Raw genomic sequence first — 16,034 nt, forward strand, 5'->3', positions numbered from 1 at the left:
TTACCCACCTAAACAGAGGATGAAATACTTGTATCAAATTTTAGTAAGATAATTTGTTAAAAATACACACATGGAATGAAACAGAAAGCTGCAGAAACCCTTTAGGGGGAATAATTCCACACAAAGACCCCCCACTAGGTAAACAAACTAAAAGCAGTTTTACAAAATTGATTTCATAAGCAATTCTGAGAAAGGGACAGAATGGACCAAACTTGATTTCAAAATAAGCCTTTTTGCCTCTTAAAACAATTGGGCTTAAACAGTGCCTACATATGGCCATACTCATACAGAAACACCTTTTAATTCTGCCACATGAATTTCTGATGTGCAGATGTGCTACAGTATGCTGTAAACAGCAACAGGTGCACACATTACAGTCATCTTTCTTTTGAGTGGAATTAAAGTGAGAATGAAAGTCTGCTCATCATCTTAAGCTTAAATGACTGCCGTGTAAGTAATGTAAGTATAATTTCTGCCAAGTATAGTTGAAAGGTAGAGAAAAAAAAAAATCTCAAATGAAACCCCAAGAACTACATTCACAAAAAGAAGTTGTAGCAGAAAATACTTTAATTCGCATTTTATAGATTCAAACATAGCAAAGATTCAGAAGTGTTTAGATCTCAGTAAGCAGTTCCAACACTGATTTTGATTTTAATAAATATTACATTTTAATAGGCTAGCTATATGGAAGAATTGTAAAGTGATGAATTGCTGATTGCTACTTTATAAACAGAACCATCTAGCTTATTTACATCATATTACAGGTTATTTCCCAGAAAAGCACAAAGCAAGGTCAGATAAAGGCAACCCAACCATCAAAACACAACTCAAGAAAGTGTGGCACAGGGTGTTTCATGCACATACAATGACATACAGCACAAACCATCAGTTGAAGTAGGAAAACCAGCTTACACAAGTCTCTGTAATCTGTTTTAAATCTATACTCTCACCTTCCTCCTCAGGCACTGAAGAGTGAGTTGTTCAGCAACGGCGCCCTACGTTTTACCTACGTAGTTTGCACCAAGTCTTTACCATTTCATATAAGTCTTCATGACTTGGGAAAAACGAAACATTTTTGTCTTTGTCTTCTCACTACCCCTGGGATTACAATCACTGCGTCATTTGTACAGGGAAATGTACTTTTACTCTGAAATGAATGGCAGACAATGTTGACAAGCTGATCTCCAGCAGGGAGCTGGAATTTAAAATAGTTCACAGGTTATGGAGAGTGTAACTAACGTTATTCTTTAGTATAAAAACGGATCTGTAAATTTCTAAAATTTAATTTAACATATAAAGAACTAAGTCATCTGACTCACAGGGCAAAACTTCATAGGCAGCATAGTCACAGAACGTACATCAAATACAGTAAAAAAGATGGTGACAGGAAAATTGTTTCAACTAGATTTGTAACCAGAAGAATCTTAGTCCTATTGCTACAATGACAGTGAAGTGAAATGCCTTCCGTATTTGATCACCAAGTGAGATGTACCTTCAAATGCAACAGAACTTCCCCGTATGCAAGCCTGCTGTTCAGTTGGATTCCTGCATTTTCATGGCACAAAGGAAAGGAAGAAAAGCTTCTCATCTCCTTACGTCCTTACCCAGCAGTATTAACCTTGCCTGCACTGTACCAACGAGGGTTGGAAGGAGCAGGTGTCCAGGCTCTGCATGTCCGAATCTCTCAACTCTCCCATGAGCAAGTGTGTGATGCTAGTATGTGATGCTGCTTCAGTGTCCGTAGATTTTAGCCAGGCACAGGTGGAAAAAAGAAAAATAGCAAGTTGCATCCCCAGAAAGAAGGTTGGGAGCAGTTCGCTTTCCTCACAAAGCAAGAGGGAAAAGGGAAGAAACAATTCGAAGACTTGGATCCTTCCTGGGGTGGTGCAGACACCACCATTTTTTTTTTTTTCAACTAGAAAATCCTGCCTAAAGCTTTAAGCACTATAATATATAACAATACAGATAAATCCCAGCTAATCAGCATTCTTCACACAAGTGAGCCTACAGGTTCTAGCCCTTGCAGGTCAGTCCAAAAGGCAAGGAATTAATGGCCAACTGATAACCACACTTTCAATATATACAGTTCCTCAGAAAAGTGAGAAACTTGGGGTGTAACTCATTTATCAAACACAGCTGTTCACATCCGAGTTAGTTACCTAGATTCCCACTTCAATGTAATGGAGAAAAATCAACTCTGGGGTGCAAATACAGCGCTTGGAATAGGCCAGGTGAATCCACCTAGAGATCACCTGCTCTTCTCCATTAACTAGGAAAAGGAAGCCTGCGGTGACTAGCCGCAGGTGCCCACAGGCAAGAGAGGCTGCTGGGTAAGAACATGACATCCCCAGACTGGCATCAGCTTTCTCAAACACCATGTCAAATTGTCTACTGGCTTAAAAAGGAACTTCCGACCGGATTCCAGTCCGTTGCCAATTTGTGCGACTATCACCAAAGCTTTGTGGGGGTGGGGTTTTGGTTTTTTTCTCTTTTGTTTAGCTTATCCCAGTTTGACTCAAGAGGGTTTACTTTCTTGAGAAACAGTATTTTTTATAACAGCAGTATCAGCAGGATAGTCTCTCTCATTTCCAGTCAGGTAGAAATTTGATGCTTGTCTGGAAACAAAGGACATAGAGCGTATCCCAGCTTTCAGAAAGTCTCAGCTGTAAAGGACCACATCATGGAAGCAAATACAGTTACAATCAATTATATAAACAGGTCACTAAATATCTGGTAGGGTGAAAAAATGTTTAAGAGCACTTTATTTTGTGAAGAATTATTTTTAAAAACAAAAGATCTATCAACACTGTACCAGCACTTCCCACATTCATAACTCCTAACTTCACCTTGAAACATGCTGGTTTAAAAAAAAAAAAAAAAAAGAAGTTACTTCATTTTAAATTTAAACCAATATTCGGTTGCTACTAATCAGTAGTGCTGTTTCTGAATTCTGTTTTGGACAATGGTAAGTTATCATTGACATCTGTGGACAATGATACGTGAATAATTTCTTATTTTATGAAAGTTCTGTTATTAACATACCCGTTTTTTTATGCTGAATATCCTTTTAAAGAAGATACAGTTAGGGATTGCATAGATAGAGTATGCGGTATTAAATGTCAGTGTGATTATGAATTTTAAAAAGCATCTTTTTGTAAAAGTGACTACAAAAACAACTTCTTAATTTTTGCACTGACCTTTTAACGTAGCACTAAAACATAATCCATAAAGAGCAAATCTATTTCCACGGCTCAAAGATTGAAATGTGCTATTTTAACAGTTTAGACATTAAAAAGAATTTCTGGAAACTGAACTTGTGATTACAATCTAGAAAATAAAATGGCATAGATACGAATTTGATGGACTGAGGCTGAATTTTCAGCTAGCAGCACTCCATTAACCATCTCCCCCTGCCCTGACCCTCACCCCCAAGCAAATGCAGGTAGGCAAGGGGCTGCAGAAGAATCACTTCCAACTGTGCTGCATCAGAGAAAAGGTAGTTATATTTTCAAGAAAAAAGGAAATTCTGACAAGCAGCACATAAGGAAAAAAATGTTGGTATCAGCATGATGTAAAGGAGCTTAGTATGAAATCAAATTTTCTGCTCAGTAAATTTCCTATTTTTAAGTAAGTTTCATTATTACAGTAAGAAATCAGAACTCGACAAGAGCCTTATTTCCTTGGGTTCCTCCCCGCCCTTTTTTTTCTTGGTTTTTTTTTTTTCCTTTTTGTTTTAGACAGCCAGAATCAGCATACCCGATCCTCAGAATATACTGAAGCTCAGTACTGGAGAGACGTGAGAGGTGAACCACCTCTCTCAGGACAGGCCAAGTCAGGGTGGAGATACATATGTTTTCATATAAAATAACTGTCTCAAAGACAAAAAAATAAAGAAAATTTATGAAGTTTCAGTACAATAGAACTGTGAGCAGAGAACTTATAAAATAAACAGATCAGCATAATTTACACATTTAAAAACTATATATTTCATTCATAAATATCTTTTCTAATTAATAACCATTCCTAGTTTAAACATAAATATTCAAGTTGGTATTTGATTTTACTTTTTATCAGTTCATGTGAGTCCTGTAAGGATCAGTTCCTTCTGCTCAACGCAGTCATGTAAATGGTCTTCACTAATGGGTTGTGCAAAAGCCTTCATTACCTAGTTTGTTGTAATAAAACTTTAAAATTCTGCAACTCTCTTATACTCGTGGAAAGCCTGTAAAACAAAAACCCCTTAAGTGTTAGTATGTCAACTGCAAAACAGAAGTGCAAATCATCATCTTGGATGGGGGCTTTTTGTTTGTTTTTTTCTGAACACAATTCTGTTCTAAAGATGAACGCGCTTAAGATACTACTTTCCCTCAAAGGAACTACTATCTGACTCTCCATTACATTTACATAATATATTATAGGGATTAAAGTTTCTATGTATGTTTAATTGTCCTGAGTTCATGAAACGTCTAAAAATCTTTAACGAGAGGTAATAACATTTATTACATTCTTTTAAACAGGAACAGATTGTTATATTCAAGATCTGAAGAACTAGCGTGAAGAACAAAGCAAGTTCTACACATCTTTTAAAGCTGTTAAAATGTTTTATCACTTGAATGGGGTAAATTTTTAAAAAATTAATCAAAACTAATGCTTCAACAAAAATAATCACATCATACACAAAAATCCAAAAGCCTAAGGGCTAAATGACAGCTAGCGTTAAAAAAAATCAACTGTTTTTCTTCCATTTCACTACTTTTTACGCACGCATACATTTAAAATAGAAATGCAAAATGTAGAAGAGCTGTAGTCAGTGTTCAAAAAGGAGTTCAAAGTCTAATGCTTACAACTTAATCCAGCTTTCACAAGATGGAATTTATGAGATTTGAGATAAAGACATGAATTAGAGCCAAACACAGAATGATGACCAAGGCTAATAATCAACACTCCACATACTCAGTTTGACAGCATTAAGTTTATCAGTTATCACTAACTGTAACTCAGCCTTTAAAAAGCTACAGCTACATGTACAATACCATGTTTTCACAGACCTTCAGTATCAACATTGAAGTTTTATGGTTTTTCTACTACACAAATGATAAAAACTTACCTTCCAAAGGCATTTACAAGAGCAACTATTTCTTGACGTGTGAGTTGAAAACCTTTTGATGGGCTATTCTCAGGAAGGCTCTGTATTTCTTTCTCAGAAAACAAGATCTTCAGAGCAGTTCCTAAGCCTTGAGTCTAGGAAAAAAAACCTCCAATGTTTTAACATTAATAAGATCACTCCTTTGAATGCTCAGAAAACCGTAAAAAAAGTTTAAAAATTACAAATCCAGGCAAAATGTAGTACCATTTCTTACATATTGGCACTCCCTCAACCCAAGTAACTGCACACAAACCAGGACACTAATGCATGCCGTCAACTGCGTACCAGGTTCATTCACTTATTTAAGAACATCTGTTTCCTCAGGTATACCTGCTCTTCATCCTAGTGCTTTTAATCTCTTCCTTTCCCCTCTCTCTTCTTCTCAGCCACAGGAGATGGATATGAAAACATGCCTGTTACACCACCTCCACCTCCCTCCCACCCCTTACCTTACAGATGCCCCACTACGGCAGGAGCTGGTGGATCTGATCTCCCCTTCTCTTCTCCCCTCCCCCTTCAAAGTCAAACTAGGTTTTATTATGAGGAATCACAACACTTCTGCTTTTTCCACCTCCAGTCACAGTGGCAGACATTGCAATTTCAGATTCAACCCCTATTTTCTATACAGAAATACAATAGAAGAAGCTATTCTTATTTTTCCCCTTTTTAATGGACTACAGAAACAACCACTGGATTTTGACAAAAAGTGGTTGAGGGTAGCTGCAAGAGAATTTATAGGTCAGGAAATCTAGCCCTGTTTAACGTAGTGTGAGAAGGAAAAAACAATAATATATCAGAAGCATTAACTAGGACAGGGTAGGCAGAACTCCGAAATTCAACAGAGACCACCAAATTTTTGATGTTATAAATTTCTTTGAAAACTGAACTATAATGCTATAGCAGTGCAGTAGAGTAGGCACCCCAAAGTAACAACTATTCTCAGTCTGGATTTAACATTAGTCTTGAGATTTAAAAGCTTGTTCTCAATAAAATAAAAGTAGTAAGTGTCCAGAAACTGGAAATGTTTTTCAGCTTTCAGCTTTGCTGTGCACCTTTGCATTCATTTGCTGCCTTCTGCATAAACTGAAAATCTGAATTTCTTTTTTCCTATGCCTCAATTTGTGGAGCTAAATCTCATCCTGGATTTTCTAACAATTAAGCAAGTGCTGTATTTCCAGGAAGGCTTCCCACAGGTGATTCTACAAGGCTCATCTGATCGCTGAACACAGATAAGATTACTGACTGCTAGTAAGACTTTGCTGTGAAGCATCTGCTTTAAACACATTTTTTTCAGAGAATACAAACTATACATTTTAGTAAAGTAAACGAAGTAAACATTTGTTTAACCATTATTTAAAAAAAAAAAAAAAAAAAATTGTTTAACAGTGAACTAAACAGACGTCTGTTTTTAATATATAGGTAAGGATATCAAAGACCAACCAACCATGTGCAGAAAGTCTGAATGCTAAGGTAAGAGGCATCCTGCCAAACTGAAATAGATGCTTATCTTCTAACCTCTCCCCCTGCCACACACATGCACATAAAATAAACTGTACCTGCAGTTTGCCCCACAGCCTGCATTTGTCACATCCAACACAATCCATTATGCGGGATATGTTCTTGAAATGCAATCTGAATTCTTCCTATCAGTTAAAAACAAAATAAAAATGGTTAACTTAAAGTATCTCTTAGCTTCACAGAAACAGAAGGTTAACTAATCTGGTACCGCTAGAAACCAAAACTGAACAAAACCACTACCTTATGTGGTCAGGCCATAACAAACGTAAACCTAGAATCTTGTTTCCAAGCCACTGCTAACAGTTAATTCCTTGGAAATACCCCCCAAAATACAGGACATGCAGGGTAATGCTTGGATTCTGTATATTGAGTTTCCACCAACTTTCTCAAAATTTTCTGACCCGTAAGTACTGCATCTGTGTCCCTGCCCAATTTTTCTTCCATTATTCAAATCCCTTTTGAACCAACCTACCTTTTTGACAAATAGGAAAACAAGTTACAACTCACAAAAGACATTTCCCGTCCAAAGCTATGGGTAGATTGTCACTTCACAGCTTCAGTTAGAGTGACAGCAAGCACAGCACTGAACTAATTATGATGATTTCAATTAAATATTTAAGGTCAGAAAAATACTAACTGGGCTGATAAACTACTGACATCTTTCTAATAGCATTCTTCCTAATGCTGATGAAATGCCATACTACTACTAAGTATTAAAGGTGATAACAACTGTTAAAACAGACCTTAATTACCGAGCCACACTCCAACTGTGGAATTGTAGTGCATACCAATCTGACAAATTCACACTGGAAGTTGCTAGGTAGTAACAGCATTCACATTAGGTTCCCATGTCTAGGAACCATGCTTTTCTAATGTTAAGTATTCTATTATATAACATTATGTTATACTATATAAGGCATCTGTTTTTTAAGCAAACATCATGGGTTTTTTTTCCAGACACTTATGTATCTCTATTTAAAAACCACCATTGCATCTACTGGTAATACCAATTAAACTCATTTGCCTCACTGCAGTCCTGACAGCAGACCCAAGGCACTAAACCACAGATTTCAGCCTGCTTGGCTCAGGACAACAACTCGCGTTCAACTGACAAAAAAGTAGATTTAGAGGCCTCAGATATAATTCTGTATGTTTTTATCCCTGCCTTTTCTAGTCTTAGCAGTATGCTTCTGGCAGGTAGAGAGGTTGTCTAAAATAATACAATTTAATGCCAAAATGGATATTTTGGATGTCATTCAGAAGTCAGCTTTACCTTTAATGACTTGGCTCCTTTTTTATCTCCAGCAAACATGGACTTTTCATCAAAGTGCATATGGAAGGACCTAATAAAGACAAAATGCAAAATACCCAAATGCTGGTATAAACTACAGTGCTCCATCAAGCTTCGTGAGCCACTGATGCCATCATTATAAAATATTTTTCAGAGTTCCTAGTCTTTGCAGAATAGCTTTTAAAAATTTACTGAGTGGTAGCAGTTTTACTATTCAATCACTGTAACTTGAAATATGTTATTTACAGTTTTGATGATAATTTTCTTCACTCCATTTCCACTGATCAAGATTTCTTTCTAATATGCACTGAAATTGTCTTAATGTTGGTTGTCTGACCACATCTCAAATACCTAGCAACATTATGATTAGGGACAGCAATGAAGCCACACAGCATGTTACCAACCACAAAAAGTAGCAAGAAGGTGAGCAAAGGAACTGGACTGAAGAACCTTACAGAGTAAACAGAAGGAAGAAGGGATGGCTAAAACCCCAGAGGTGAAGTCTATGATAAAAGCTGGATTACTCGCTAGATTATTAGAAGACTACATGTACTATTTTCCATTTCAAAATAAATCATGTGCATCTTATACTGAAGCATCAGAAAAAGCAACAAATAGGGAACAGCCCAGGGTGTTGTGTATGGGGTTTTTTGGTTTTGTTTTGGGGTTTTGTTGTCATTTTTTGTATTTTGTTTTTTAAAGATTGGTATATTCAAACCTCAAAAATATTAATCTCTTCCCATCAAATGTACAAATTCCTCTTGGTCTCTCCCATTACTTAAAATTAATTTCTTCATTCCATTCTCCTTCTTGTCCCATCCTATCAAGAAGTCATCTACTCCCACTTGCGAATGTAAGTGAGAATTTCAAACTATTGATTAAAAAAAAAATCCTATGCCTTACTTTGTATCCTTGAAGATATCTAGTAAGAGAGCTTTTGATTCAGCATCCTCATGGCCATTTCCAGTGTAAAGGTCAACAACTGCACGCTCAAAGTACGGTGCAACCTTTGACAAAGCACGCAGCTCTATTAAATATAAGAAATACAGATTTTTGAGCCTCCTTGGTCCTTCTCCTTTTGTTTCAACAGGATCAAAGCGGCGAGTGAACTCTTTCACATTCGGTCCCCAGCGAGGCTTTCCCCAGGTTTCTACACAAAGATAAAAAAAAAAGGGCAAGGGGAGTAAACATACTTACATATTTAAAAAAATAAAGCAATTAAGTATATATAAAAAAATTTCAGAAAAAACCAAATACATGTTACAGATATTGTAGAATTTCATTCAGCAATTTCACCTAGAGTTAAATTACCTTCAAGAAGATAATTTGCACACAGATGCAAGTTGATGCTAGCATGAAGTCCAGAAATGAGTTTATAAAACACTCTTTTCTCAAGGCAAAGACCTGTCCAGGAAAAAAGACAAATGGATCCCAAACTAAATACTGGAAATAATGTATTAAAATACTTTGACATTTCAGTGATGTAAGTCTGCATCGTTTAACTTTCAAGAGTTACAGTTGCAGTACTTCAGCATTGTTATTAAGCCCTTATATCCATCATAGGAAAAGTTTACCTCCTATTTTTTATATAAAGAAGTCCTAAGAATGAAGTTTGACATTTCTTACATAGTATTTTAATGTTCTAATTAATAAAGTTAAATAAGTACCTGGTTAATTAGTACAGATAAATTGCCACACAAAAATAAGATGCTTACATTTTTTTGAGCAATAAGTTTGAAATAGTCTTGAATTTTGACAGTTTTGAAGCCAGAACTATACTGTGACCCATCCTCATTAGAATTAAAGCTACCACTGAATTAGAGTAGTGGCCTTACAGAAAAACATCAAGAACCCAAGAAAACTTTATGGCATTGGAAAACAGCAAAAATATTTATTCCCAGCTCTACTGTAAATTCACTGAAGATTTAAATGCACAGAACAAAACCTTGAAAAAAATCACTTTGATGGATACAGACTTCTACAGCGTAAAAGAAACACAATGGCAATGGGTGGCCAAAATATAATTTAAATGCAGACATTACTTATAACACCACTTAGACCCACAGATAGAGACTACAATTGGAATCTAGGAGTTTGTTCCTTTCTCAAAGATATGTTTGGGTGACTTCCCTGCCACTCCAACCTCCACAAACGGATGCAGGAAGAGCTGATGGTGAAACCTATCTGTGACACTGAGATATGGCCTCATTTACAGACATCATGTTTTAAAAAGCATGTACATTTGTATGCTTGCCTACAATAGCACCAATTAGAGATTTCCAACTGGACAAGTAAAGGCTTATGAAAGACAGAATGAACTAAGTTTAAAATCAAGTACATTTAACTCATTTACTTTTCTGCATACCTCTAAAATGCAATTTTGACTACTACCACTGCAATAATAATTTCCATTTTAATATGAATAAAAAGCAAATTGCTTTGCTTTCTGAACACGTTATAGTTACGTTAAATAGTAGGAAAAGAACCATCAAAAACTTTAACATTTTTCAAAGCTGTTTCCTAATAGAAACACTTAGTAATGTTACGACTAGTAATGTCCCTGCTTAAATGCCTAAAATTAGCAGAAAATTCAAAGTAACTAGTATTGAAGTGAACTTCCCCTTTATAAAAGATGAAACACTGAAGTGTTGGAGGAATATACCATCTAAGTGAATGAGAAGACTTCCAGAGACCCTTGTGAAAAAAAATATTCTTTGAATGATACTCAGAAGTTCTGCACAATTTGTAAAAAGCCTACACTATGAAAAATATTTGGGGAGATGAAAAAATAATACAGTGTTTCTTCTAGTGAATTTAACATTGTATTAACCCATCTATGAGCTTTTACCTTCTAGCCATGTGTAGAAAGATTCTCCTGTAAATACAAAGTATACAGTTAAATGAAAGTATTCATTTTCAACAATACAGTATCTTTATATTACTATGCATACTAACAACAGCTGCCATATGGACATAGAGCTAAATAATTTATCTATTAAAGTGAGAATAGGCACTGAAGTGGCTGAACTGGGAGTTTAGTTTAAATCTGTTGTGGTCAGAATAGGAGAAATACGAGAATGACCATGACTAAGCTACTGGTCAGGGCATTCAGAAATGTATGTAAGTGCAAGCCTGTTTATATGCACTACTGGTGAAAGACGTGACATTTCAGCGTAATTATATCTGATAGCCTTTACTTTGACTGCTACTGTCTGAAGGTTTCCTGTAGGCTTGGATCTTTTGCCTGAGAGCTTTCAGTTGACTGAAAAATCTTAAAGTCTGTCTCACTGTAGACAGACCAAATGCTTTTTCTCAATCAAGGACATTCACGAAAGTACACCAAAAACTCCCTCTTCTTTTAAGGGATCTGACATCAGTATCAATGGCGCTCTGGAGGAGACTCAAGAATCCTTTAATTTATGCATCTCCAGTTATCTTGCTAATAACATTATCACAACACATATTCTGTTACAAGGATAAGACCCAATAACAGAACTGCATTTTGCTCTTAGCCACTCCTTCCCCCTACTCCAAATGAAAGAACTATCCCAATAAAAACATTTTCTGATCAACCATCTGCATAAAAACGTAACTTTCCTACCCTCTAATGCAACAGCAATAAAGTGAATAAATCAGATGTCCAAAACTCTTTAATACTTACTTCATTTCTGCAAGTCAAGCAAAATAAGATGACTTACCATCATCTCCTCCTTAGAGGGGAAAAGGAGAAAAATAAATCCATAAGGATTAAAAAGATAATGTCCACATCAAAGTAGTAATGAAACACAGGCTCTACTACAAACACTGATAAAGTGCAAGAAACCTTATTTAATCTACAAAAAAATAGGCTACTTTCCATCCTCTTCCTCCTCCTCAAGACCACCTGAGACTAAACACATTATAATAATAATGAAAGTCACTAAGAGTTTGAAATCTTAGTAGCAGCTGATTTATACATTGTTGAAAGCTACGTTTTAGCTTCAGAAAGATGGTTAGGAAGTTGTCATCTTCAGTTCACATTATCCAACAATCTGAAAGTGTTCCTTTCTGAAATTCTGATCCCTGAGTTAAACTGCTCTTACAATTCTTTTTATTTGTGTATACCAGCAACATATTATCTCAATATTTATAATTACTAAAAGCTATCTTGATTTTCTAATGTGCAGTGATGTTTTCTAACTCAATGTATAGCGTAATAGTTAATTCTTAAGGTAAATGAGACACACTGACTGACAGGGGAAAGCCAATTCACTTGGAACATCAGATTACAGTTTTCAATTTGTAATTGAAAAGTGAAAACCCAAGTCATTGGCATAATTTGCTTGTTTTTTTATTTTTTAACATTCTTGCAGATAACTAAACCTTCCTAAGTATCCACTCCGTCTTCAAATAATGCAAGTATCTGTACATTTGTAATACACAAAATAGTATGGATGGAAAATGTACAGCTACATTTCACTAGGATGACTATGAGGTAAAGCGATTAAATTAAATGCTCTAGTAAAAAAAAAAAACAACCAAGGGACAAATACAAGAGTGCTGAAATTTTTGATCAACTTTAACTGCTTCCCATCCACACTGGAAAATTACTGACACTTACTAAACAATTTGAGACTTACTTCAGTTTTCACGTTAGTTCCTCTGACATTAATAAGCCTATTCACATACATAAGATTAAGCATGTATGTAATCAAGTATCACAAACCTTAGTCTAAATATTGCAAATAGACAGCTACTTCTACAGAGGAAATTAAAAAAGCAGAAAGCACACCTACAGACTGAAGATTACTATTTGTATCACTCGTACTACAATAGTCCTATGTTAAAAGAACTGCATTAGAAAATAAAAATAGGCAAGACCTACCCCTACTAGGCGCCAGTGGATTTAAAGGACGATAGACAGATCGAGGCCTAGAAAATAAGTTAGAAAACACAACAATCAGTTTTAAGCTAAACTGAAGCGCAAGTATAAGAAATAGGCTTTCTCTCCCTCTCAATTACTTGAAGCAGTTTTCTTCGTAGATGCTGTTCCACACTCTCCAAGCAGAAGGCCCCTTGTATCCAGTGTAACGTTCTGGATTCAGCAGCAAATCCACATACTGTGCATCTGGAGATCTCTCATCTAAATAGGAAACCTTTTGTTACATATTCTAACTCAATAGTTAAAAAAGCTTTAATTAAAAAAAAAAACCCACCCCACAGTCACACAGAATTATATATAAATAAGAAGTCTCATATAATACTATTCTGCCTTCCAGTTGGATTATAAATGCCTTGTACATAAAAATACAGCAATATACACACTAAATAGAAAGCCCCAAAGTGTATAATTTATTCCGAAGTCTCTTGTGTGGCCATAATTTCCAGAACGTCTGAACACCTTCTCTATAGCTTCTTCAACTCCATTATAAACACTTGTCATGCAATGTGTTCTCTCACCCTATGCTATGATATAAACAGCATTTTTTTTTAAATGGGCTTCAAATTCAGGGTTTATTTGTTCAGCAGTATTTGGTTGGGGAGGTTGCTTTTTTGAAATGGGTATACTGCTACATAGGCTTCTTAATAAAGACAAGGTCAAACAAGTGCATCTTGTAGCTGATAAATATTATATGTTTATTAGCTAAATGCCGTTTTTGCCACACACCCTTGTATACCGGCAGAAAGTCTGGATCACATTGCTTAATTGAACAAACTTTCAGCATATTGCAGAACGCAGAACGCTCTGTTGGTTATAGCAAGAAACATGTTATTTAAGCAGCATTTCAGCAAGTTACACCCTTATCTCTAAAGTTCACTACAAACAAATTCAGGCAATGTATCCAAAGAAAACTCTGTATGAATAGAAACTTAAGTTTCGAGCTACAACCGGTAAAAAACAGGAAGAATTCCCTCGTCTTTGAAATTCTAGGTCAAGAGCAACTCATGCTTAAAAAACCCCACATACAATACAAGCCAGTAGTCCAGAGACATATTGATAGGAATAGGCCAAGCAGTGCCACTGAGTATTTCCTCAGATGTCAAAAAAAGCCACAGAAACAGAGAGTGAAAACTACTCTAAAAAGAGATGATTCTGCCTGAGCAGTTAAGCATCCCTTCAGCAGTAGTAGCAAAAACAAAGAAAAGAAACAGACATGAGACGCACAATAACACAGTGAGTGTCAGACGAGACAAAGTCAAATTACAGCTTTATTTATTTCTTTGATAGCATGGCTAACCTAAGCAGTTCCTGCACTTCCTGGTCACTTCAGGTCTCCACTTTTTCTTCTCATTATCCACATACAACTGAGTCTGTGGGGCAGCGCAACAAAAAGATGGAAAGCTGACCTGGGTTATGAAGTTTTTTTCAGCTAGATCAATTCCCTTATCTAGTTTATCATTAACCTCAACAAAAAGCTAATAAATAATAAAACTTATGATATGGTTTTTGTGCTACAGTGGAGTGAATTAAGAGCTCTCTCACCACCAGGAAGAGAGGAGAGGAAGAGAACAAGAGTTTCTACCTCCTCCCAGTCACTCCCAGTGGTTATTTCCTCTCACTTCTCCCTGCTCCAGCTCACAAACTCACCTGATAAGCTAGTTCATCACAACAATCTGGGAACTGGGAGGTAGATGTCAACTTAACTTTCCCGCTAATTCAAGTAAGCTGAATCAGCTTACCATGCAGAAAGAAGCATGCCAGAGCCAGTGCAAAAAAAAAGCACTGGAAGAACACAGCTGGGGGCAGTACATCTTTCTTCAGCAGGGCATGATATAAGGAGAGATGGAGGCAGAGTCAGGAACTACTTAAGTTAGTATTAGTTCTAAAAGAAATGCTGCTAAACTGTATCTTTCCCAACTGAGTCCTTTTAAAAATGTAAGTAGGCAGCTTGAAGATAGTAGAGACAACAGCAGCTTATTGCATATAACAGTTCAGATCTACAGTAATGCTCACCAACTATTTATTAGAGAAATGGCTTATATAGAAAATTTTCACAGATAAGATGCAGCAGAAGTGCTGAAAGAGAACCGCAGTTGGTAAGTCCACTGCAGCTGCTACTTTCTCAGGTGACACCAAATATTAGCCTAAAGGTAGATTAAACACATCTTGCATTATGCCCTACGTCTTCCTAGCACAGAAAGGTTTTTTAAGGTATTTCTTAAAAAGGCCTTTAGCAGTCATTCCTGAGCTTGGCAATTCTCACGTTTATCTGAAACACATTCCTTTGAGCTTTGAATGTTACAAGCTAATAAAAAGACTCACATAGGCAGAGCAGAGGGAAGACAAAATCTAGTATCCTCGTGTTTTACCAATAAGAAAGTCCTTACAAATAAGGGTGAATTTAGTGGAGAGATCATTTGGAAACACAGCAAGGCTGGAAGAGGAACAAACTCAGTCCAAGCATAGAGAGTAGAATAGCAACAAAAATAATATAGTAGTAAGAAACTGAATCAGCTGCAAGTAATTTGTCTTATATTTGTACTAGATGCAACTCTTTTGCGAGAAGCTTTTTAAAAAATATATGCTAACCCCCTCCTATTTACCTTCTTTTTTATTTCCATAAAAGTCTCCTGTTCACTATACTAACAGGAGGTAACAGTGAATGTGCACTGTGTAGACTACCAAATGCTCCTTGTAAAAAATGGCATTCTTTGGTTGTAAGATAATATTAACTGTCACATCTCCATTTAAACTGTCACATCACAAAATTAAAACTTTTAAAAAATGGTTATTTGCAGAGAAACTATAATCTTTTGTGGTTTTTAAGAGACAGCAAATAAAACAAACACTCTGAAAAAGCTTAAACATTTTACCATCAAGTTCACAAAAATGATCCTGTGAATCATCGTATCTTGCCCAGTCAATGAAAGCCTCCTTACTTTGGTTACTGAGGGGAAAAAAATACATTTGATTTTAAACTTTTAAATAAACAACATCAATAAGAGCTACTGAAAGAAAGACAATCCACATATAGCAGTTAACTTAGAATTGAATTCTACATTACGGTATCTGAAACTTGAGAATATATGGAGTTACCACTTGTTAGCTGCACAGAGATTCAGGCATCATATGCCATACTTTACAAAGTCTTTTTAACG

At 36.0% G+C, this 16,034-nt stretch overlaps 1 protein-coding gene across 2 annotated transcripts in view; it reads right to left on the reverse strand.

Moving 5' to 3' along the window:
- Window positions 1-549: 549 nt before the first annotated feature.
- The window catches only part of ERO1B (endoplasmic reticulum oxidoreductase 1 beta), a 35,372-nt gene continuing 19,887 nt past the window's right edge, over window positions 550-16,034 (reverse strand). The window contains exons 6-16 of one of the 2 annotated variants that reach the window (XM_075748746.1): window positions 15,750-15,823; window positions 12,957-13,077; window positions 12,820-12,866; window positions 11,654-11,665; window positions 10,804-10,830; window positions 9,267-9,359; window positions 8,859-8,982; window positions 7,938-8,007; window positions 6,703-6,789; window positions 5,108-5,241; window positions 550-4,222 (exon numbers count right to left, since the gene is read on the reverse strand). In XM_075748746.1, the coding sequence (XP_075604861.1) occupies window positions 4,162-4,222; window positions 5,108-5,241; window positions 6,703-6,789; window positions 7,938-8,007; window positions 8,859-8,982; window positions 9,267-9,359; window positions 10,804-10,830; window positions 11,654-11,665; window positions 12,820-12,866; window positions 12,957-13,077; window positions 15,750-15,823 (850 nt within the window). In that variant the 3' untranslated portion in view covers window positions 550-4,161. Of the gene's footprint in view, window positions 4,223-5,107; window positions 5,242-6,702; window positions 6,790-7,937; window positions 8,008-8,858; window positions 9,106-9,266; window positions 9,360-10,803; window positions 10,831-11,653; window positions 11,666-12,819; window positions 12,867-12,956; window positions 13,078-15,749; window positions 15,824-16,034 lie in introns of both variants that reach the window. The other variant, XM_075748745.1, reaches the window with a different exon arrangement.

The sequence above is a fragment of the Balearica regulorum genome, chromosome 3 (genome assembly GCF_011004875.1).
Source record: "Balearica regulorum gibbericeps isolate bBalReg1 chromosome 3, bBalReg1.pri, whole genome shotgun sequence".
Lineage (NCBI taxonomy): Eukaryota > Metazoa > Chordata > Aves > Gruiformes > Gruidae > Balearica > Balearica regulorum.